This window comes from Coturnix japonica, chromosome 14, assembly GCF_054131305.1.
Source record: "Coturnix japonica strain WE chromosome 14, WE-NBRP24, whole genome shotgun sequence".
Classification (NCBI taxonomy): Eukaryota; Metazoa; Chordata; class Aves; order Galliformes; family Phasianidae; genus Coturnix; species Coturnix japonica.
The window spans coordinates 15682210-15707166 of record NC_140676.1 but is presented as its reverse complement, the minus strand read 5'-3'; the positions used below and the strand labels follow the sequence as shown (position 1 = coordinate 15707166).

The 24957-nt window shown below is 40.3% G+C and overlaps 2 protein-coding genes across 9 annotated transcripts in view; one reads left to right on the top strand and one right to left on the bottom strand.

Moving 5' to 3' along the window:
- Positions 1-580: 580 nt before the first annotated feature.
- Positions 581-5861, bottom strand: DNAJA4 (DnaJ heat shock protein family (Hsp40) member A4). 4 transcript variants are annotated; one of them, XR_014934422.1, is made up of 7 exons: positions 5615-5861; positions 4064-4244; positions 3057-3161; positions 2097-2324; positions 1780-1897; positions 1243-1343; positions 581-1168 (listed from the first exon to the last, which is right to left on the bottom strand). XR_014934422.1 is itself a non-coding variant. In XM_015872646.3 (7 exons), exons 1-7 carry the CDS (start codon positions 5744-5746, stop codon positions 950-952), a joined length of 1197 nt encoding a protein of 398 aa, XP_015728132.1. In that variant the 5' UTR covers positions 5747-5861; the 3' UTR covers positions 581-949. The 4 variants fall into 4 exon arrangements, 3 of the variants coding, with proteins under 3 accessions (XP_015728132.1, XP_085371941.1, XP_015728133.1); XM_015872646.3 differs by having other exon boundaries at positions 1780-2010; XM_085515815.1 differs by lacking the exon at positions 5615-5861 and adding an exon at positions 5287-5428 and having other exon boundaries at positions 1780-2010.
- Positions 5862-6722: 861 nt separating this feature from the next.
- ACSBG1 (acyl-CoA synthetase bubblegum family member 1) overlaps positions 6723-24957 on the top strand; it is a 31750-nt gene continuing 13515 nt past the window's right edge. For 3 of the 5 annotated variants that reach the window (XR_014934411.1, XR_014934412.1, XM_015872483.3), the window contains exons 1-3: positions 10616-10698; positions 16764-16846; positions 24349-24566. Coding sequence is in view for 3 of the 5 variants with exons in the window: in XM_015872483.3 (XP_015727969.1) it covers positions 10649-10698; positions 16764-16846; positions 24349-24566 (351 nt within the window). In the remaining 2 variants the exon portion in view is untranslated. Of the gene's footprint in view, positions 6831-10612; positions 10699-16763; positions 16847-24348; positions 24567-24957 lie in introns of those variants that run through there. The other 2 variants (XM_015872488.3, XM_015872482.3) reach the window with 2 other exon arrangements.

Below are 24957 nucleotides of genomic sequence, written 5' to 3'. Positions count from 1 at the left end.
AATTGTACAGTGACAGGTGCCTGACCAAGGTTTAATCTCAGTAAGGGGTAGTCAGAGTTGAGAAGAGGTACTTCAGTGATTCTGCTGCAAGAAAAATAGCTCAAAGGGAAAGTCATCATTTTACTATGCTATTTCATGGCATTAAAATGAGAGTAGCATAGCCAGGATAGGTAGTTTTGTAATAATATTCTCCTTAAAGCTGAAGTACCCTCTGCCCAAGAGGAAACAACACTTTCTAGAAAAGGTTGAGGTACTGACCTCTCAAAAACTTAAGTTCTAGTTTTATTTGTAACTATTATGGTGTATGTCATTCTGAAGCACATAGAGGACACTACACAGATAATAGGATCTGTAAGTCGTTACATAAAGCTAAGCATTAAAAGAATACTAGCCTATTGCAGAGAAGAAGGAAAAGATTATGGAAGCGGGATGGGAGAAAGACAACACTTTCAATATACAAGAGGAATAAAGCTAACGGGGTTGCAGCATGCCAAGCTGAGTATACAAAGGAGAACAGGGCTCAATTTAGATTCTAGATTGGTTTAAGAATTTCAAGAAAAAAAGAAGAGGTGAAGTTCTATTTATTAGAAGTAACTTCTGCTATGTTTTATTCTATGAAATTAATTTTTCAGTATGAAAATATTTACATAAGACACTACTCAACTTCTATCAGTATTGTGAGAGTCTTATATAAATAGCATTGGTGAAATAAATCGAGAACCTTCACAGCACAAGTAAACATACCAACTCAGTTGTTTCTCAGCTGTGTGACATTTGCTTTATATATAAAGACAAGAACACAATATAAATTAGTTACAAAAAAAAAAGTGATACTGACAGCGCAGCAACTCAATTTGCTGAACACAAAGACCACAAGCAGTGGCTATTACAGCCATGCAGTTTTCATTGTGAAAATTTACATTTTAGGCAATATCAACTCCACCTCAATTTAAGATGTCTGACACTGTACACCTGTTCTTGGACCCTCCTCATCTTCTTCATAAGCTTCTCCTCCACTGTTACGGTAGGTTTGCTCATTTGGGTCAAATTCTTCAAGATCCACTTGATCCATCTCATCCGTAATCATAACATCTTCCCTTGGAGGAAGCAGAGCCTCCAGCATATTGAGTTTCTCCCTTGGAAGCCAGTGCTGCTCCGGAAACTGGACCTACAATTTATTTAAAATTAAGTTATTTCTGATACTAGTAATTCTGCTGCAGCAGCAAATAAGCAGTCACTTACCAAAAACTGTATAATTAAGCTGCCTTTGTCCATTGGAGATTTGTAGATAGGCATCCCTTCATTGTAGATACACTTCAGGTCACCATGTTTTATCACTTCACCTACACGAAAGTTGGGAGTTATTTAATGTGACAGAAGTTCCGCTATCAAAAGTGATTTTTAGATTTCTAAAGACTATAGAAAACTGCAGATTAAAGAGTACTAAAAATCAAACTGAATAAAAGGAACACTATTACAAGCTCCTTAAGAGCATTACATCTACAGTTAAAGTCAGCTTCTCTCAGCACAGCCACCAGGCTGAATTAGCAGATGATCTAATACAGTTTATAAACTTAAAGCCCATAATTGAGGTAGATATTTCATAAGAAGCATTTGACAGCTTTAGCTGTAACTCCACATGCAATATTTAGTTGTCACTCTTTTTCAATCCTGAATTAAATGACTGCAAACATAATTATAGCTTGTTCCAGCAGCTGATTAAGAACAAAGCATAATCAAACAAGCACTTTGTATGTCATCAGAATTCTGAAGACCTACCTGGTCTAGATGATATGACAAGAATTCTGTTATCAAGAGTTTCAATAGTCTTTTTGAAACCACATAAAGCCTCTGAGAGTTGAATTCTCATTTTTGTAACTAAGTCATGGCCTCGTCTCTGAAAAACACCGTGATCCTTTTGATCAAGCACAATTATAACATCACCAGGCTCCAGATCAGGCTCCTGGTCACCTTCTCCATGAAACACTATCTTTTGACCATCTTTCATACCTACAGAAAGAAAGAGAAAGCACTTTATTCTCTGCAGACCTATCACACTGGGATTAGGGAATACAGAACAAATTCACAGTTCTCACCTTTATCGACATGAACTTCTATGATCTTTTTCTCTCTTACAACCTTACATCCATTGCAGTTGTCACACCTGTCCTTTGGATTTATTCTTTCACCTTGGCCTTTGCACTCTGGACACACAGTTTGGATTTGTTGTACCATGCCAGGTCCTATCTGCTGAACAATAACTTGCATTCCTCTTCCTTTACATACAGGGCACTTTTCTACTGCACCTCTCTTTCCACCATAGCCTATGGCCAAAAAAAGTTAAAGATATTTCAATTAAAAATTGGAATTAGTCTACAGTAGTCAAGCTAGAATTCAATGACTTCAGGAGGATCTTTACAGTAACTTAAGAGTCCTTCCATAACATATTTCCAATGTAACTACAATACAATTTCTATGACAAACGTGCCTCACAAATTAAGTATTTCTACATAGTCAACTTATCTATGCATAGCTTATTTTACTAGTCTTTCCCCTCTGTCTCTCATACATCTTGGTTTTCAATTAATTATCAACATACAGCATTCCAGAGCTGAATATTCCATAAACACCTTGGAAAGAACTTGCTTACAAAATATTTAATTAAGTATTACAACACAAGACCACATTAAGTTTAACCTCGAGACCAGACATTAAGATACTTAAGAGTTGGAAAATGAGTTGCATAATTCAAGCTAGCCTTCTACCCACAGTGATTCAAGGAAAAAACCCCAGCTAGTTATTAAAGCTTCTAATTAAGGTGCCCATAAACTCCCTGAAAATTATAATCAAGTCCACCAGTAGATCAATAGCTTAACACCAATGTGTTTAGGAAGACAGTCTTACTCCTGGCTAAGCACTGGCATGAAGCAGTGCAAAGAACTGAGTAAAGTAATAAATATTCAAGAAAAACAGAAAATCCATTTTGTTCCTGGTCTTACTACATTCTTTAAAAGAATCATGGAGTTAAAGGTGTTTCAAACCACTACTTATTTTACCTTCACATTTCCCACAAATAACATTTTTTTGCAGTGCCAGTTTCCTTGTAACACCATTATACAAGTCTTCGAGAGATACACCTAGCTGGTGCACAACATTCTTGCCTTAGAGAGAGAGAAAAAAACAGATTAATTCTGGTTCAGCAACTCAGAGAACTAATGCTTATTTAAAGGCCTCTACACTTGTTCATACATGCAGTCTCACTGAAGAAACAAAGTTAATTCCAGACTTGGAAAAGAGCTCAGCCCCTTAAAAGCAGGTGCTATTAGCTTCCACTGAGCAGCACCCATTTAAGTCAGAATATAGAGTTCAGCTGTAGTTAAGCAAAGCATCATTAATACCACTCTATCCCTACTCTTACCCCGATTTTATAAGCTTAACTGAAAGGAAAAAGATGCAAGGACACTACCAGCTTCAGATCTAGTCAATTTAGAAATGGCTATTAGGCCTACCTATGTATTTCCATGCCACTTCATAGCATACTTTCAAAATCTTTATAGCAAGTTACTACTCGCTCTTCCAGTGGACACTGGAAATGAAAAGAAGCGACTGTGCTTTTGGCAGCACCGTATGCTCAGCATCACAATTTCTCTTAAATCTTTTCCATTTACATTTAGAACAACTTCAGCTTAAGTTGATGGTGTCCTTTGAAGCAAGTTGCCCAAAGCACATGAGCAAGTGAGGCAGATTTTGAAAGATAACTTAAAACCCATCTGCTAGCCATCTCAACCACCATCTCCCCCACCCCTAGAGACTGCCCACACCCATTGTAACAAAAAAAAAAATAAGCACAACTCATCAGAAAGATTGCTAATAGCTACATCATGTTATCTACTTAATTAGAAACTTGCAACTAGAGTAACTAATATTATAGTTTACTTCATCTATTGTTTTAACTAGTAAAACCCATACTATGTGCACTTAGCAGAACAGCAGTACTACAGCACAGGTGTTTTATGCTTAAGTGCATGGTTAGAGTTTCTAGAACTTGTTTAGAACTGTGTACCTCTTCTCTCTCTATTCATTCGGCCTCCACCACCAAAGAACATGTCAAAGATGTCCATGGGTGAAGAGAAGCTGCCGCCACTCAGGCCTCCTTCTTTAATAGCCTGCTCCCCACCCTGGTCATAGAGGTCCCTTTTCTTTGGGTCCGACAGAACTTCATATGCCTGGGATATGAGTTTAAACTAAAAAGAAAAAAGAAGCTCTGAACAACTATGACCAAGAGGAAAAATAAGCCTCCCATATGCAACTGAATCTTCAGACTGAGCCACTGTAACACAACATTTATTCTTTTCCAAGAGGAAACTCCCTGAACAAATAAGTCATAGACCCTACTAATACACTTTCGTCTATGAAGAACAGCTCCTTTCTCCCTCCCACCCACCAAAAGGTTACAAGTAAACTTAATTCCCAGTCACATCCAGCTTACAGGCATATGCTAACTGCCCCTTTGGTGATCACTGGTTGCTGACATTATATACTCCTAACACATCTGTTAAGAAAGGGGCATCACATTATCCCCTGTCTTAAGGGGTTCCCAGATGGTCAATGGCTGCCAGACATTCTAGAACTAAATGGAGATCCTCCATAGCCGCTGAGCACCTACAGCCAGCTGGAATTAAACAGGTACTTTAGTTGACAAGACATTGTGTTTTATTCATTACACACAGAAGGATTTAAAATACAAATCAAAACATCACATTAAAAAATGGATTTTTTTGAGTAACTATTCCAAGGTTCCTGTTACTAAAATAGTAGTGAAATTAAATCCAGCTATTTTTGAATACTATTTGCTATAACTGAAATGATGAGCTCTAGTGTGAGCATCATTTACTTATGGACAGGTCAGCTGGTGGGCCAAAACTAAAAGCAGGTGTTAGCTGAGCCCACGTTACTACTTCACTAGTTTTAGTATTTTGAGTTAGTGTACTAGATGCACAGAATCTGAAGCTTCCTTTCCAGCAGTGAGCTATTATCAGACCAGTTTAGAGAGACAAAGCAATCGTTCAAGTTTGAGTGGCTTTCCATGGTCTTCCAGCTGCGATGCTCATTCTCATACTTAGTTTCTTAACTAAGTTAAGTGGGTCTCTCTCAAAGCCTGGTGCAGCTCTACTGTATGTAAGCAGTGAGCTGACGATGTAAAGCTCCCTCCGGACAGTGACCCCATCCGCCTGGATGTGCAGATCCCAGGGCAAGCTCCTCCTGCCCAGAATCCACGCACCGTACCCAGCAGCAGGATCCAGCACGGCACCACGAAGGGGACTCTTCTGGCTTTGCCCATCGCTCGTAGGACGGGACTCGGGCCGACGTGCAGAGCGGAGCAGTAGACCCCACACTCCGTACGAGCCATCACGATTCACTCTCCGCACCAGGCCGTGCCCTCAGTCCTGCCGCAGCTCCGAGCCCCCACCGGCCGCGCGCTAACAAAGGCCGGCCCCGCACCGCACCGCCCCGAGAGCCGCCCACGCGCGGCCCAGCCGAGCACCGAGCCCAGGCGGGCCCACCAGCACGGGGACCACCACCACCACCCCCCGCGGCCCGGCCCGGCGCCTACCCGCTCGCCCTCGCTGGGGTTCTTGTCGGGGTGATACTTCAGCGCCAGCTTACGGTAGGCGCGCTTGATCTCCTCGGAGGAGGCGGTGGGCTTCACCTGCAGGATGTCGTAGTACTCCGTCTCCTTCACCATGGTGCTCTGCGGGTGCGCGCCGCGTTCACAAAGCTCGGGACGCCTCTAAGGCCGCAGCCGCTCAGCGCCACACGCAACCCAGCACCGCAGCCGGCTCAGCACCTCAATGATGGCCGGCGCCCCGCCTCTTCCGCGCCTTTTATAGCGGCGCCGGCCGAATCTTCTGGAATGACGCCGCGCTACGTCACGGCGCTGGAACGGTCTGGAACCCGTGCGTGTGACGTCACCGCGGGGAGCGGAGCCGCGGGAGGAGCCGCGGGCGGGAAGGAGGGGCGGGAACGTGTGGGGGGCTGCAAAGTGAAGCCGGTTAATGGAAGTTGTTCTGAGGTGATGTGTCGGTGCTGTGTGCTGGTGGATGAAGCGAGGCCCTGAGCAGCTCGTTTGTTGCTTGAAGTAGCAGTTAGTGAGAGCTCTCCTAGGAGCGTAGCACGGATGGGTCTGTTTTGTGTTCTCTAATTGGAGTGAGCTACCAGCTTATCGCAGGGTGCCCTGGGTTGCAAAGGCCCACAGTGCTCATCTGGTTCCAGCCCCTGCTGTGTGCAGGGTTATCGACCAGCAGCCCAGGCTGCCCAGAGCCACATCCAGCCTGGCCTTGAATGCCTATATTGGTAATTGATTTGTTTCCCTGCTTTTCACGTGATTATCTGATCTCTGTTACTCCTTTCCTGTCTTTCTTTCCTACTGCATCGTCAGTACTTACAAAGTATGAGTTTGCACGTAGGTGTGAACAGCAATAACAAAAAGCACAGAAGCTCCCATCTCTCCAAGAAGGCGGGTCTGGGAGCTGGGGAGCAATTGGACCCGCTGCCTGTTTCCTTTAACCACCAGAGGACTCTGCCTTTGTTTTTTGAAATGGATATTCTCACTTCTAGCACAAAACGAGTCAAAACGCCGCCTCCCATCTGGCCTTTGTAGCATTCATTATCATTATAGGCCTCAACAACTATGTGTTTTATTTTTCAGTCTTCACTGTAATAAATACTCATACAATCCCTTTGTTTCCCATCCATGCTGTGTGTCATCAATCATGACTTCTGAACTGTGAAACTTACTGAAAAGAGCATCCTGTCTCCTGGTGACACAGGTAAGAATGCAGCCTGTTACCTGAAGCTGCAGTTTATTTGAGCACCTCTGATTTCTACAAACAAGTTCCAAAAAGCACCTGTGAAAAATCAGGAGCCTGAGGCCTGAAATTTCTGTTTCTAGGCACACTGAAGTTTGCTGCTGTGCTCTCTCACAAAGGTGGAATCTGAATCATAACCAACTTTCTGTCCTGTTGAGCTGGGTTTTTTTTTCCAAGCTGAAGCAGGTATCAGGATGCATTAGGAGGATAACCTTTAAATAACACTTCTAACCAATGATTCTTAGTTAAAATATACTTCAAAAAGACTACATAAAAAATAACAGTCTAATGTAGTGGACCTTACATGGGGCTGGAAGTGTTTGCACAGGTAGAGTTGTTGAAAAGGATATTCTGTGCAGAAGCCAGAAAGAAGAAAAGGTAAAAAGTAACAGATTGAAGTGATGGTGTTTGCTTTACATCATTAGGATAGCACACAGTGAGTGGCCGCCATCTTTAGAGCATTCAGAGCTGGGTTTTAATTTAATGTACCGTAACCTGTAGTAATTAATTTTAAGTAACCGTAGAACAACAGAGTTAGGGCTGCTATCTTTGACTGGTTAAAGGCTATGTATCTTGAGGTATTTTGTGCCTATAGGAAATGTGACTCAGATACAACTGCATGAGTGAACACTTGTAAGGAAATATCAGATGGCAGGTGACCTGTGGTCCAACCTGGACTTTTCCTCAGAGGGAAGCAGTGCAATTGTTTCTAGATATGCTTGTCCTCAGACCAAAACTTGTTTTGACCTTACAGGATGTGCTCAGAAGCAGCTCTCAGAATTAGCTCTCTCTTCCTTGTGTGCATTGACATCTACTTTTTTTTCTTCTCTCAGTTATATTTCTTCGTCTCTACAAACTGAGGCTGAAAACAAATCTCAGATGCTTTTGTTATAGATGCTGTGACAGTAGAAGCTTTGCACAAATCAATCTATTTCTTTTTCTATCTGTCGAACAATTCCTTAGCATGCAGAGTGTGTTGCTCAGAAAAGCAAAATGCAATTCTTGCTGCTGTGGTTTGGCCAATTAGAGAAAATATGTTCACAGGCTTCGCTATTGGAAAGTTTAGTTATTTCAGTGTGAAATGGCAGCTAGTTATGTTTCCAGGTAGCTAAAATTTGTGCATATCTTCCAGGTATGTTTTGGGGCTCAGTTTAAGACTTGAAAGAATAGGAGAAGTTGTGTTTAGAATGACATTTGGGTTTAGAATTCTGCTTTAAACCCTGAGACCTGCTAGCATTTAAAGGTAACTGCTGAGCTGATCCGTGATCTGATTTAGCTGTGTTTTAGCTAAAAATTTTGAGGCTTTTTTTTTTTTTTTTTAATGATAGGTACATATACACATTTATTTATTTTTAGAATGATAGTATTTTGTGTAAAGGCCATGTCTAATCACGGTTAATGCAGTATTCAGTCATTCAGTAATAAAGCCAACTGAGGGTTGGTATTAATAGCAAACTGAAAAACTATTGAGCTTTAGGAGAGCTGATTTGAAGTAATGAAAGAAAGAGGTGTCATTTTTGTGAATGTCACATTTGCAGTAGGAACTGTAAGGCATTATAGACATTCTGCTGGTTATTGAGGGAGTTTGGTTGTTTTTAGACCCACCACTGGCAGCATGAAATAACAGTAGGACTGGCAGGTTGATATCATGCCTCTAACAAAAACTATCTCCTACACCAAGATGTTTGTTACCAGTTCTGTGATATCAAAAAAACATGAATTACACGGGTGTTACGTTGCATGAGTCAACAACCTGCTTAAACTAAACTGGGACAAACAACAGAGAACATCCAGAATTAGTATACTCCTCCTTTCATTTTAAGTTTGCAGTGAGACAAACACTCTTGCTTTTAAGGGACTAAAATGAGAGCACACAGCTATGGACAGGTTCATGTTGCCATAGCAGCACTGTGAATTAACCCTGAAATGTCCTGTTCCAGACATGAATGGGGTGCCATACCCTGCACCCTCTCCGGGGCTGATCTCTGCGCTGTGGTTGAGTTACTGGCTGTAGTAACAACACTGCTTTGTTCTGCGATCTGTAATATTTCTGTTTGGCATCTTGTGACAGTGTAGGGTTGCAGTGATAGTGCAAGTATCAGTCGCTAATTCCTGGCAGATTCCAGTTGTAATTGTAGAGGAAAGGACAGAAGCAGTAGGTGAGCCTTGATTGCCTCCTAATTTCCTTCATAGCTTTGTAAGCCTGTGTCATGGTTTTGTAATTTTTTGCTTCTGTGATGTATTTTCCTCTCTGACTGGGAGATCCTCTGGGACGTGTAGTTCTTTTCTGTGCTCCACATGATGCCATGATGAGGAGTAACAGTAGCAAAAATTGCAAAACCACGACAGCCTGTCTGCATTCAGAAAGTCTCACCTGGAGTCCGGACTAAGAGGCCCATTCCACTGCAGTGGTTCAGGCTGTGAATTTGATGCAATCTTGTGCAAATTGCAAGCCAGCAGTAAAGAAAAAGGCGGCTATGCTAACAGCATCATACTAATTGCAGCATGTAAAAATCATTGGAAGGTGAGATCATTCCTTACTGAACTCTTCTAAGTTAGCATCAGTTACTAGGATTTACAATTTGAAGCTTGAAGAGTACTGAGAAAAGTACCAGGACTGCAAAGACAACAGTAGAATTTTTTCTTGCAGCACAACATTGATGGTTCTGTAGTTAAAATGACGGGACTGTTTGTAGCTGACAATTGCAGGAAACTTAGTTTGACATGGTCATGAGAGTTTGCTGTTAAATAGTAGCACACTTTGATATCACATTGTGTTGTGCACAATTAAGCATTTGTGTATGATGCAAGACACTCTGGACTAAAACACAATTCTTTCTGTAAAGCTTCTACAAAGTCTGCTAGTCTTACATTTTCCTAATCATTGTGGCTTTGTACCACTAAGCAACATTTTAGAGCATGTTCTGTGGCTGTGAAGGCAAGTGGCATGGCACAGCTTGCATCCCTCTGTCCTCCTTTCAGAGGTGTTGCCATTAACACAGTCTTCCAGGAGCAGCCCCTGGTTGAAGTACCCTCTATCTGTGGGTGTAAAGTAGGGAAGTACCAGTGCGCTCAGCCCAAAGCTGTCCCAGGGAAGCTGCTCCCAGAGGGAGGGTTGAGCTGTTCCCTGGGTCTTTTTTATTCACTGGTAGAGAAGTAGCTGAAGTAGCCAAACTGGGCTTACTGCATCCTGCATAGAAACTGGAGTTTTGTGTAGAAACACCTACAGTATCCAACAGGTCTGCTTTGGTGTGGGCAATGAAGTTCTAGTAGTCGTAATGCTGGAGGAGGTGCTTGGCTGTTGCTGTACTGTGTTTCATAGGTATAACTGACTACAAGGAATTTCCTAATGTAATTAATCCGTGTTTTCCTCAAGAAAACAAATTTATTGTGTGGTGTTTTCTGGAAATCATGGTAATAAAAATAAGAACAGCTTCAGCTTGTGTAAACTAATTTGTTAAAAATCTTGCCCAAAGAAAAGATTTGCATTTTAAAGCATTGTAGACTCATTAAAATTCTTCTCATGGATAATTAAAGAGAACTGGATTAAAAGGAAAGTTTAACAGTAAGCAGCTCACAGCACTGCGACATTTCAAGCATGTTAAAATCAGAAAGAAACAGCTTTTGTGGCTGCAGTCTCCTCCTCTTGTATTACGTGCTGTTTTTGCCAACAAATAACCAGTTACCGTCGGTTTCTTCTATTGTCCAAATTGCTTATTTATGCCCGACCCGCACAGTCCTTCAGCGTACTTGTGACCGGCCTCAGAGGCTGTCTCAACATGCCTAACAGTGGAGAGACTCTTAAGAAAAATCTACAAGATGAAAATGGGTAAAGTAGTTTAATTCTTTATGTTAACAAACTGATTTTTGGATTTTTCAGAACTTCACTTTGTCTTTTATTACCCAGTGGGTCCATAAAAACCTGATCTGCCTCATCAGGACTCAATCTAACGCAAAATGAGAATTATCCTTTGAGGCTAGAATGAGATGAAATGGTAATGAAAATTCTAAATGGTTTTATTCCATACTGACTCCTAGTTTGGCATTAGTCCTAATAACTTAATTCAGTATGTTGCATATATCCTATTCGCATCTATGAAATTGTATGGTGTTATTTTCTAGCTCAGAGGCTCTTAGCCCCAGACTGGGCTCAGCAGAAGATTGTGCATAGCAATTCTTACAAAAAGTGTATTTAATTGCTGTGGCTCAGCTCCTCAGAGCTCAACACAAATGTGGAATACTAGTTGAAAATACTAGCCAGCTACTAGAGCACAGTGCTTCAGCTAATTAAATTATTAATGTGGGATTGCAGGCCTTCTCAAATAACAGAAGATAGCACAGTTCTGAAAGTCAAGAAAAGGACAGTCGTGCTGCTGAACCCTTCATGGGTCTCCAAAGGACAGAGCAGTATTGAAAACTAGAATTTCAGTATTGTCTGCTCTGCACATGCTACCATTCACTCTGTGTGCTCTGAATGAAAACATCCTTGTTGCAGCTGTGACTGTAAGTCTTCCCTGCAAAAATGGAAGGGAAAAACTTGAGGTGGTAATTTGTCTTTGTTATTGAACATCTTCCCTTCAAAGGCAACAGAACTTAAACAGATAATCCATCTCTTAGATCAGGGACTGGGGAACTTAGTTTTAGAAGAGTTTATTTTGAAGTTGACCATACTTTCTTACATGAAAGAAACCATCTCAGCTGCTCTCTTCTTTTTGTCTATGGCAGCTGAATTTTTGAAAATACCTATTTTAGAAGAACAAATGATACAGGAAATGTTTTAACTTCTACTTATTTTGTCAGTATTGCTGAGCACTGATTTGTTTGATTCCCACAAACATATCAGGCACACGCTCAGTTGTTAAATTGAACTTCACCTTGATTTAGATAAGAGCTGGCATGTTACATCACTTGGAAGATTTGCTTGATGTAATTGGATTTCTTGCTTCTGGAGTGCTGAAGTATTTAATACTAGAACTGACAGTTTTTAATCCGCTTCAACACTGTAGGACAGTTTGATCTGTGATCAGTATAGTCACAGAGTCACAGAATTTTTGGGGCTGGAAGGGACCTCTAGAGATCATCTAATTCAACGCCCCTGCCCAAGCAGGCTCCCTAGACCAGGTTGCACAGGTAGGTGTCCAGGTGGGTCTTGAGTATCTGCAGAAAAAGAGACTCCACAACCTCCCTGGGCAGCCTGTTCCAGTGCTCCGTCACCCTTACCTTGAAGAAGTTCTTGTGCATATTTGTGCAGAGCTTCCTATGCTCCAGTTTATCCTATAGGTATAAGAACACACTGACATGTGACAGAATTGTCAGTAAATTAGTAGTGATGCCTCTGTTTTGGTCCATGCATGGTTCTACTTGCGGCATGCTTACTGCAAGGATGGGGTTCTGGTTTCATGCTTATATTAAAAAAAAAGAGTACAGAAAGAATGTTAAAACATACAGAGGTTTGCAAATAGGAATTTGATGTTTCTTGAATATTCTTTAAATTCAATAAAAAATGTGTTTGGTATATGGTTTGTTCTGGAAATTCTAAGGAAAGAAAATCAGAGGCCAGAGCACTGACTGCGTCCCATGCTTGCAAATTCCTTGCCTTAAATACAGTTTCTTAAAGAAGTCAGTGCATAGTTGTTATTTTCTAAGTAGTGTTGTCCACCTGGTGTGGTGTCAAGTTGGGTGAAGTTTCTTTCCATGTGCTGCAAGCAGGATTTCAGGTGAGCAGTAGCAGACAAAGAATATCAGATTCTATCAAGATGGGCAGAGCTGGAAAGATCTTTTGTAAGGCTGAAATTCAGTGTGACCTCAAACAGGAGGGAAAGAGGAGGTAATGAGTTCAGCATGACCTAACTGCTGGAATCCCTTTCACCCATGTGCTGCTCAGCTGTCTGTAAAACAAAAGATCAAAATATACAAGTTGTTTGGTTTGGGTTTTTTTTGTTTTTTTTTGCAAGTACAGTTGTGCTTTACTAGACAGTGTGTGCCAGCTGTGGCACACAGCGAAATGGCTGTCAGCTCTTTTTCTTTAGTGCTTTGTTCTTCATTAAACTTCTGTGTTGCTTTTAAATACACCTTTGTGTGAAAAGAAGCTGTATTAATAACTGGAGAGGCTGTTATCTGGTGCAGTTGACTGATTGTCAAATCAGCTGAATGTTTTTGCAAGAGTAGGTGCAGATTTGCACTGATTTGTGGCCCCCTTCTTAAGTCTCATAAGGATGTTGAAACTAATTAGAACCCAAATCTAACCAGTTCTTTAAGGACAAAGGGAAATTTTAAATAGAACAATAGGCAAGGTATTACAATATTGCCCTGGTTAAAAAGACGATTAATTAGTAAATAAAACCAGTTATAATAGACAGCAATGCCCCTCTAAAGGACCTCTTTGCTGCTTAATATAGGAAGAATTTTACGTGTGATTACAAAATTTAGGATTTGAGGAAGTAATGTTAAGTGCTGTTACCATCCTTCTTTTCTTTATACAGAAGAACAAAAGAAAATATCTTTTAAATGCCCTGGGTAATAATTAATAGCATCTCAATCAGGAGATATAGAATTTCCTACTTAGTTATTTATGTTGCTTGCAGGTTTCTGTTTATCTGATGAGCTATGGAAGCTTTGGCACCGTGTAATGTTGATTTAAGTCAGACTGATTTCACCATCTCTGTCTCGATCTCTGACAGATGTGAGTCTCCATTTATTTTCTTGCACTCCTCTCCCCAGAGTTCTGTTATAAAATGTTGGATTCAGCACTTGCAAGGTACAAGAGGAACTGGGAAAGGATTACTCATAAAACAGGATCTGGGTGATGGTTAGTGGCTGAAGTTTATGAGCAAAGTGCCAGGATCATTCAGGTTTTCAGAGGTACCCGTAGGTAATGTGACTGCCTGCTTTTTGGCTGCATAAACAATTATCAGGTGATTATTTAATGATTTAATCTTGAATTACAATGGCCCAGAGAACTGCTAAAAATGCCTGACTCCCAGTAGAAAGTGCTTTGGAACAAGCAAGTGCAGACCCAAAACACATTGCCAAAAGCAACTCTGGCATAGGCTAAAGCTGGTGGATTGCATACAGATGGGTTGTCCAGGAAATCAGGTAACAAAAGCTGGGGGGAGTAAATTCTCACTGACTTGGAAAGGCAGAAAGGTTCTGCCACAGCAAAAAGTGCATATTTTCCAATTCAGCCTCATTTGTGTATTTCAACTAAAATCTTTTTTTAATCGGGAAAGACTAATGCAACAAAAGAACTGACTTGAGGCCACAAATGGGGTCTTTGTTGATAGAATGGTACCTCCAAATTATATTCCATATAACGTCAGGAAATACTGTTCAGAAAATGTTCTTGCGAATGGAATTGTGCAAAAGTGTATTTTGATCAGTTCTAGCTGCTCAACACTGTGTAACAGAATGGGAAATGTTGAGCCCCAGCCTGAACCACTAATCGAGCACCTGGAAAAGGACCGGCTCAGCCCTGGGAGCACAGATGAAGGCAATTCAGCTGTGTGACTGGGAGGGTGCAGCCTGGCTGAACAGTAAATTGTTGATAAAAGAATATATTACCCTTTAAGACCAAAATGTCTCTCAAGCTGCTTAGTTGACTGAGGCAGATAACAACTGCTTTGTACACAGTGTTACTAACTTGAATGCTTGTGAAGATGTTAGATGAGTAGAGCTCCTCAGATGACATTTGCATGTTAAAGTGCTACCAGAGTGAGGCCAGAAGTTCAAACCCGCTGGTTGATTTTTGTTGTATTACACTGCTAATGTTTAGGGAGAAAATTATAAACCAAACCAGTATCTTAGACCTTATCTGGGCGGGAATAAAAGAGACTATAAGGGATTTTCCTTTGGGATAAATGGTTACTTGTGATTATTTAAAGTTCTGAGTAGCCTCACAGGAGATTATTCTGTTATGCTGCCAATCACATCCATTTTCATCTGAGGGCTTTTTTTTGCCATTATAGGCAAAAATAACCTTCAGTTATCTTTTAACAAAGACTTCACTTGTCTTACTTTACTAAAAAAAGTAAGGATTGAGAAGCCTTAATATTCAAAAAATAGTTAAGTTTGCACTAGGTTTCTACTCACAAAATGCAATTTTTCTTTCAAATGGGAACGTTTTTGAGGGTTAAGTGTTTCAAGCTGACAGACATACTTTGATGTGGTTTAAAATGCTTTTATTTATTTTTATCATCAAATATACCTTCCTGGCCTGTTGCTCTGTGCAATACACTTCATTAAGTCATCGTTCTCCCACGTGTCAAACAGACTTACCTTTTCAAACACAGTCTAATCCCCCTCTGTATTTAAATTACTCTGTTTCTCATCAACATCCGCCTCCACCCAGCCAGTGACTATTTTCCGAGCTAATTCTCTGTTTATTGGACAAGCTCTTTCATGTTTTGCCCCATTATGCTATTAACAACAGGGGAAACATCCTCACAGGCAAGCTTAGTGATGATGCCTGTTTTTCCATCAGCTGCTTTTGCAACCTGTGCCTCTGCTTTGAGACAGAAATCTGTAGCAGAAGTAGTGAGCAGGGACTGCCACTTCTGATGAGTGAAGAGCTGCAAATACAGCTGTGTTCTTCTGTAGGAGCCTGGCTTGGATAAAGCTTTCTTAAAGTGTGATTTTGTTGTGAATAACAAATAGCAATAAATTCTTGGATTGTCCCACATATATATATTCTATAAAATGGAGTTGTTAATGTAAGATACTAAATAATGTGTGACATAGTGGTCAGTCCCACTGCTTGCTATTTGATTGTGCTGTGTTTAGAAACTACTTTGGAAGCTGCTTGTTACTTTTTTGACAGCTGGGAAGGGTGTTGTTTGGATTTTCTTTTTCTGCGTGAACTTTCCACGTTACAGGGGATAAGAACTTGAGCTTCACTAAGGACTCTTGCATTGTTATGTGGAAGGAAGTGATGATCCAAACTTGTTCTCAGCCCCTGAAGGCTGCTGATTCCCACCCACAGTTCTATTAAGTGAAGTCAGTTAAATCAAAGTCTGCAGGCTGAAGCCTTCACTGAAGGAAAAGTCATATTTCCATATATTCAGACTAGTGGTATCAGATATGGCTATTAACTATTAAATATAGATGTTGAGAAACTTATGTGTTTCACTGGGTCATATTATTTTAATGCATCAGATTATTCATCAGTAGCAGTATGATTTTTAATATTCTGTAGTGCATTACTTTATGCAGTTATTCACTTTTATGTGCTCCTCTGTTATTTAGATTTTTTGCTTATATACCTAGCAGTGTGTTACTATACAAACTTGATATCTGTTTAAAATTTTACTTATTTAAATTTAAACAAAAAAGTGTTAATTTAATCCATGATGTAGTGAAAATCAGTTGCTTTGATGCAGTTTTTGAGAAATATATTGTTGTTATAACAAACTGAATCTCATTCTTTTCTTAGTTTTGGAAAGAAAACAAGAAAAGACCACCAAACCCTAACTCGTGCCTTTGCAGATATCCACAGTGAAAACTGAAATGAAATGTGATGTAAATATGCTGGTAGTGGTGGTCAAGGTTAGGACTGATCATTCATTCTTTATATCACACAGCTGATGGCCTCTGAGAGTCACATTTAGTGCTTCCATCCTGTGTGTTCCACAGTGTGGAATCTGGCATCCTCTCAGTGAAATACAAATGTCATCCTTACTGAATCCTGACTGAAGGCTTTTCCTTGTCTAACCTGATTGTAGAGTGTGCAAAAGAGAACCAAAATGTTCTTTGTTCCTCTGAGCTGTATACTGATTTTCCTCTTTGTGCTTCTTACTATTTTCCTGATGTGGTTTGTTTTTTTTCCCCTTGTGTGTGGATTGCAGTGGATCCTCTTAGTACTCATGGAGTTACATTTTTAACAGTTCTCTCTTCTTTCAGAGGAACTGCTGATGGACAGCCTGTCTGCAGAGATTTGTTGGCTCATTTTGAAGAGACCCAGGATGAAGACCAAGAGCAAACAGGTAAGATAAGAAAGGGGATCTTTGGAGGTTGAATTCTTTTTTAGGAGTTTTAGTTGTAATCTTCATATCTATGCTAGCAAACAGACTTCAGGGCTGGGATAAAAGGATGCAGCCAGAGCCTGCTTCTTTGGAAAGTTTGCAGCCCTGAAGGAGCTCCTGTTGCCTTGGTGAGACAGCTACTGCTATCTGAATTTGCTTGTTCAAACAAGCTGTATTTGTACTATAAGACAAGTGGAGTAGCGGCTGTGGCTGGACCCTGAAGAAATGATATGTATGTGGCAAACCACATGCAGATTTCCATGTGTATTAATACATGCTTGTATTCATATGTGTGTGTAGTCTTAAAAAAAAAATCAATTCTTTGGTTCACATTTGTTTTCTTTTGTTGGATTTTTTAAAATTTCCTTTTAGTTGGAGTGTTTGGGTTTTTTTGCTGTGTTTCTTCTCTTTTTTAAACAATTGGACCAATAGGCATTTGCACTTTGTTTTTCAGTAAGCAGGGAAGAAATTTTTATGGATAAAGGTGACAACTACCTTTTATCTTCAGATGTACCAGAGCATTTTATTGAGTTATTTGGCACATATCGAATGTGTAGATTATTACTGAGGCTGTAATTCTACAGAGTGTACTTATTTGCATGCTCATGAAGATTCTGACCTATATTTCTAATAGCATTTATCTGGGACGTTGGTTACTGCCACCAGCATCTACCCTGCTTGTGTCCCAGAGGTTACTATTGGCTGGGGTTTGCAGTAATATGCTGGTCTGTAAACCACAGTGCTCAGGAAGGAATGTGTGTGCTGTTCAGCCACTCCTGCATAGGTTACTATGGACTCTGTAAGAGATGTGAGATGAACAGCTAAGGGTAGAAGCCATTCCAGCTATTCCATCATAATTTTCTTGTGATCACAAGACACTCTCTATTCATTTTAATTAAGCAGTTCCTTTTTTTGATCTTAGATATGTTTTTAAGTTGATGCATCAGGAGCTTACAACTGAAGTTAGTCTTTGTCTTTTATTTGACTTTGAGAATCAGTGGCACTACCTGCTATCCATTTAAATGAGGCTCAGTGTTCTACTTGGAAGCACCTCACAACTACACAGATGATTAGTATGGAGAGGACTAAATGTCAAAAATGTGATATATGTAGCAATGCCCATGCTGTTGGTGGGTCTGCTCTGTATGTAAATGGAAGGGAGATTGCAATGCTTTCTGGTTATGAACTGTCTTGTTTTATGTTCTCTAACTTCAGATGAAAATTTGTCTGATGAAGAGCTCAGGTTGTTTTGGAATTTTTTTCCCCTCTGTTCTTTTCCATAAGATTATAGAAACTCATTCCTATGGAGTCAGACCATGTTTTGGTTATCCTGATAATGTGCATATGAATCTAGAATAGTGTCACTCTGGGCAGCAAGCATTGTATTGGCCTTAAATCAGTGTAAAATTACATGAGAGCTTGTGTGCTGGCTATATACTGATGAAATTGCAGGATAATTTGTTGGAAAAGACATCTGGAGAGAAGCTAGTCTAGCTTTTCACTCAAAGGTGGTAGGCTCATTGCCTTGTTCCAGCTGAGTTTTGAATATGTCTAAAGATGGAGATTCCACATCTTCTCACTTTCTGATCTTGATCTTAGCCACCTCTATTGTGAAATTAATTTTCTTCATCTAGTAAGAGATTCCCTTGTTGCATTTCATGTCTGTTGTCTCTTGTTCTTCTGCTGTGTGCCTCTGAGAAGAGTATCTTCTCTATAATCCCCCTGCCATCTGTGTTAGATTCACCCAACTCCTTCAGAGGCTTCTCTTATGTATTGTGCTCAAGCACTCTGAACAACTGAGTCCTTCCACTGGGCTTCTGTCAGTTTGTTAGGATCTCTTGCACTGGGACTTCCCAAGCTGTATGCTGCTCCAGGTGGTACATCATGAGTACTGAGTAGGGGGACATAATCACTTCCTTAGTAATCACTTCCTTAGATCTGCTGGGCTAATGTAGCCCAGGAATTAGCCTTTCAAGCATGTAATACTGACTCTCATACAGCTTGATTGCCACCAGGAACCACAGGGCTTTTTCTGCTGAGCCAAACAGTGTTCATTCTGTTTGCTGACTTACCATTTATCACTGTTGAGCTTTGAGGCTTGCATCAGCCCATTGCTCCAGTTTGCTTGAGTCCATCAGAAAGGCAGCCTCACCCTTTGGCATATTGACCAATTTCCCGTATTTGGTGTCATTTTTGAAGCTGGTGAGGGTGCATTCCATTGTCCAAGACAGCAATGCAGTCATTAAAACAATATTGTTTCCAGGACTAACCCCTGAAGAATGTCACCTCTAATTGGAAATGTTGACTGCTGTTCTCTGAGACTAGTCATCTTGCCAATTTTTTCATTCACTTGATACTCCATCGCATCCAAACCCTCTGAGTCCAACCTGGGAAGCCAGGTTAAAGACCTTGTTAAAGCAAATGATATGCCACTTCTCTCTTCCTCCCATCTACACAGCCATTGTGGAAGTCAGTTAGGTTGAACAGACTCAAATTGCCCTTGGTAAATCTGTTCTGGTTGGTCTCAGTCACCATTTATGCCCCACAATGATTTCTAGGAGGGTTTATTCTATAGATCTCCCTAACACGTGCCTTATTGCACTGTAATTACTTAAATACTCTTTCTCTCTGTTTTTGCAGATGATTGTGACATTTGCCTTTTTTCTGTCACTAGGAATCTGAACCACATTGCCATATTTTTTCAAAGGTGATGGAGAATAGGCTTGGGATGACATGGGACCTGATCTCTGATTGTGAAGAAATGCATCTGGGGCCACAGACATTTTTGTATATATCCAGTTTGCATTCTTACTTTGGTCTTCCTCTGCTACTGAAGGTAGAAATTCTTACCTATCGCTAGGCACAGAAACTTAGGAAGCCCTTCTGTAAACACAAAGGCAAAGAAGGTACTGAATACATCGTCCCTTTCCAAGTCCCGTGTCAGTAAGCTGCTCATTATATCCTTGGGTCTTCCTTTGTTTTCTGATGTGCTTGTTGAAGCCCTTTTCTCATCCCTCACTTAGCTGTTTTTGAACTTTCTATTTCTGTATGCCTGGGCAGTGTCTCAGTAGTGATCCTTCTCCTGATTACACCCTCCACACACCTCCATTTTGGTGCATCGTAATCAGTTTTAAGAGCATTACTGTTGTTACAAAGCTGATTTTATACCCAGTTGTTTGTTCTGTTGCACCACTCCCTCCATGTCAGTTTGCAGAAGCATTTCTTTTGAAGGGTATTTTATATCTCTGATGCACTGCTGTAGCAACTCACTACATCTACAGTGCAATATATTTTATTGTGGCTGAAAAATATTCCCTTTTCCGCTGAAAAAGGTGAAAGCATCTGTGAACTAGAACATCAATATGGTTTGTTTGATTTTCTAACTTAAAAATAGTCCAACTATTTTATTCAATGCAAATATATATATATATTTTTAGAGAGTTTAAAGCTACAGTTTTATCATGATTGATAATATAACAGACTCCTATCTCCCTCCCCTAACTGTGAGTATAGGCAAGCAGCAAGGAAAGATGTTAGTTTGTTTTTTGGGGAAAAAAAAAATCACTCTGTATGTATTCTGACTCACAGGAAGGTCTGTACCTCTTAGTTTAATCTGTTCATTCACATGAGAGAAGTTTGGTGCAGATGCCAAGTTTTCTTACTCCAACCTGTGTGTAAACACTCATCTCCAGTTTTCACTGAAAAGTTTAGCTTTCAGGGCTGAAGACGTGTTGAAGGGAAAAAGAAAACAACATTAAAAAAACACACACAAGAAAGGTAAGAGAAGGAATGATGTGTTTGTATTGTCAGCAGAATGCAATGGCATCACAGCTGTGGAATCTGGGATGATGACTGTCTGTTAAAAAAATGCCTCTGGCAGAGAGCTGAATGCCTTCACTGGTCATTAGAGCACAGTGATATTTTGCAGGAAGTGGCATGTAATCAAAACAACATTTTGTGAGTTAAAACTGAATGAGTTTCAAGCAGAAATTAAATCATAGCTTTAGTTTCTGCTTTTCAGGGTATAACTATGGCCTATCAATTTGAGCTGAGGTCGAATTACTACTTAGGGGAGCATGGTTAGGTTGTGGTTGGACTTGATGATCTTTGAGGTCTTTTCCAACCAAGCAGTTCTATGATTCTATGCTGCAGGAACAGGAGTGTATGGGACTTAGAGTCATAGAATATCCCAAACTGGAAGGGACCCGTAAGGATCATTGATCCTGGTTCCACACAGCACCACACAAAAATCAGACCATATTTCTGAGAAGGGGCTCAGGGACTCAAAGTTGAATACCTGATTAAAATCTGTGCTTGTTTTTTATTATTATTATTTTAATTTATCTAATAAAATGTGTTGAGTTTTGTTTTTTTTTTTGAAGCTAATACTTTCTCACTATCTCTAAGTGAAGTACTGAGAAGGACATAAGCCAAGGCTGGATATTAGTGATCAAAGAATCATTTGAGGATACCAAGTGTAGTGCAGGTAGAAGGAGTTACTGGAAGGAATAGGAGAGGAATAGTCTGCTCTGCCTGCTTGCTCCTGTGTGTTTGGCTTTTTTCATTATGTTCTCTAAATCTACAGGTGCATAACGTATCAGTGCTCATAGTTTATTTGAAAGATCCTTATTCTGATTTACTCTTAGGTTTCAGATAGTAAGTTCATTCCCAGCTTGGATATTGCAGTTTAGCTTTCAGCTGCTAGTGTGGCAGGACACCTATTTTGCTTTTCCCAAAGTATATAATCAGTTCATTCAGTGTTTAGCCAGGCATTCCTTCCCAGGCTCTTTCTGAAAAGACTGAGCCCTCCACTTCATGTCCTTTTGCACGCTGACAACAACAGAGCATGTTGTTCATTTTCTGCTGTTTTTACAAAATCTGTGGGAGAGAGTTCTTGAGATTTTTTTTTTCTTTTTATCGAAACTTAACAACTATCTTTAGATTTAAGTTTTACCCGTGAATTCATGCGAGTGCAGATGCTGAATGAATGCAGAAATGTGTATTCCATTGCTGCATGTAGTGTGTGTTATGAAGGTAACTTGCTGAGTCTCTGTAACACTTATTCTGTTCATAGTCTGGATACAAATATACCAAATGCCTGCAGTGAAAATACTCTCATTATACAACTTCTGTAATGTGATTTGAGGAGTAATATTAATGTTTTCAGTTCACTTGGAGAGACACTGAAGAGTGTTGATTTTTTTTATTATTTCATTTAATATGCAGACTAGAATGTTGTAATTTAGCTTTGTGGTGTGATTTTTTTTTTCACTTGCCCACTCATGTACACCCACACCTCTGGTCTGTCCCATCTTTGTTGATTTAGAAGCCAGAACATCATACAGAGTTTTTCATCCAGGCTTTGTGATACTGTGGGAAAATAAGCCTTTACATTAGCAATAGCTTCCTTCCCTGACAGGTTTGTTTCATCCTCTTCACACCAGGACTGGGATTACATACAGAAATACCTGCTTTGCCCTCTCCACTTATAAAATGTTTGGTGGGTGCCACTGTTTACACTGAGGAAGTCTGTCTGTCCATTACTTACCATCTCCTATTACTGCTTGTTGTCTGAAATACCTGGATTTGTGGAGCCTGTTATCCACTGACCTTAATACACACAACAATATTGGGTAAGGTTCCGCACCTGTGTTTTAAAATCATTATATGCAATTTATACACAGGAAAATGAAGGCAAATTGAGATTAAGCCTTAGGATTTGTGTTTATTGCTGTCACTGTTAATTTCTTGTCCATCTTGACAAACAGAACAAACACAAGGCTGTGTGTCAGGAACTTGAATGCAGCATAATATCAATCAGGAACAGTAGTGTCAAATTGATACACATCACAGCTTTGATAGCTCCATTCAATTCAAGCACCAGGGCTTGTATCCTCTTGTCTGGGAAGGGATTAGAACGGTAAATCAGCTGTTTTTTTCAAAATGCTGTCCATATGCTGGGATATAGCGTGAGGGCACTGAAATCTTTGGAGTAGTTTCACGAAATGCTGGCAGCAAAGTAGGCTGGCTGTGGTATTTCCCTCCTTAGTAGTTATACCTTGTTCAGTTGATTAAGAATCTGATTTTCTATGGTCAGGTTACAAGACCTTTTGCTGCAAAGTGAAGCTTTCTAGGTGAATATTTATGAGCTTACAGTAGCTTCATATGCTATATGATTATCTGTGTGGATTGTTAAGCCTAACTTGAGGGAGGCTGCAGGTGTGTCCTAAAGGAGATCCAGGTACGATGGATGTTTATAATGTATATATGATGTGTGTATGCATGTGTGTGTGATACTAGTGATGCACAAGCAGTTCCTTGCCCCCCTGAGCCCAGCTAGCTCCTAAGCAGTGGAAGAAAGCGAGATGAATTCCCACCCCTTCAAAACTCCTTGTGCATGATGTCACATGGTATGGAACATTCCTTTGGCCTGTTTGAGTCAGCTGTCCTAGTTCTGTTCCTTCCCAGCTCCTGGTGCCCTTCCCTGTGAATAGATATGTCTCTATTAAGCACCATTAGCAGCAACTCTCAACACCACTCTGTTATCAGTGTTGTTTTTTCTCATAGATCCAAAGTGTAGCATCATACCAGACACTCTGAAGAAAGTAATTCTGTGCCAACTGAAGCTAAGAAATTTCAAGAAGTCGTATTTTTTTTATTTTAACTTCTTACAAAGCTGAGCTATTTTGTCTGATTTTCTTTTTTTTCATTCCACTTCTTTGTAGAATATATATATACTTTATGTTGAAAAATATTTCTTGTGCTGTTTCTTTCTGAGGGATGGGAATTAGTAGCTTTTTATCAAGGGAATTATGTGGGTTTTGCTTATTTTCTTTTTGTCTTCCTTTTAAGAATTCACCCAAGTTTTGCCTGTTAAGTAGCTCCTAAATTCTCTTAGAAGTGCACTTGTGTTAAGTCTGTTTCCTGCTGGGTTTGCAAGAGCAAAGTTGCAAGCCAAGAACTTTGAGACAGCCATTAGCTGTGAATGCCAGGGACTGCTGCAGTCCTCGACACCTCCGTGAAAGCCAAGTGGCATTAGGTGGTGCTCCCTGCTTGCATCCTGTCCTGCCAAGGAAGCAGGAGAAGGATTAAAAAAGAGAGAATGACTGGGAAGATAATTAGAATGAGAGAGACAAAAGGAGGAGGCAAAATATGAAATAGGGCAAGATGGGCAAAGTGGAGAGGAAGGTCTATATGTAGGTTGCTCCAAAAGTAACGTTCCCATGGAAATAAATAGGAAGCTACAACAGAAACAAAGAGCACAATAACACTATTTGTGGGAGCAAATTCTCAGTTACAAAGCACTCTTTTTCAGCGCAGTCACTTCCATTAGCTGTGCGTTTTCACCAGTGATGAAAATGAACCTGCTTGCCGTGCTTGTGGAAGTCTGCGGCAGGGAGGAGTGACCTGCTGTTGCTGCATTACTTTTCAGTAATGTACCTTCACAATGTTTTCCTTCCCAGAGTCTTTGTGGACTTCCTTTGCTGATGGCAGAGTCAGACTGAGAATAGATAACTCATGTCCGCAGACTCCCATAACGGTTCATCAAATGTTCAAGGAGAGCCTCGAAAAATATGGCTCTCTTAATGCTTTGGCCAGCAGGAAGAATGGAAAGTGGGAGAAGATAACTTTTTCAGAGTATTATTGCCTTTCCAGGAAAGCAGCCAAGAGCTTCTTGAAGGTAGGTACAGAGAACAAAACCAATTCCCTTTTCTCTTTTGTCTCCTTAAAAATACAATTTTCAGAGGTTGCTTTCATCTTTGTTTTTTTTTTTTCCCTCTTTTTCCCTCTACTAACTGAAGATTGGCAGACACATTCTTATTGAAATAATAAAGATAGAAATAGGTTTGGTCTGAGAGATAATAACTGCTGCCACTGCAAGCGAAGAGCTGTTGTTTCACTTAAGCATAGGTACAATGCTTAGCATAGGGCTTTAAGGTTAAGAGAAAGATGGGTGAAAGAAACACTGTTTGTCAAGATAGAGCAATTCAAAAGCACTGCACTCTGAGCAGAGGCTATGGCTAACTCTCATTGTGCCTCTGTCCACATTGAAAAGGTGTGTTTTTCAGGCC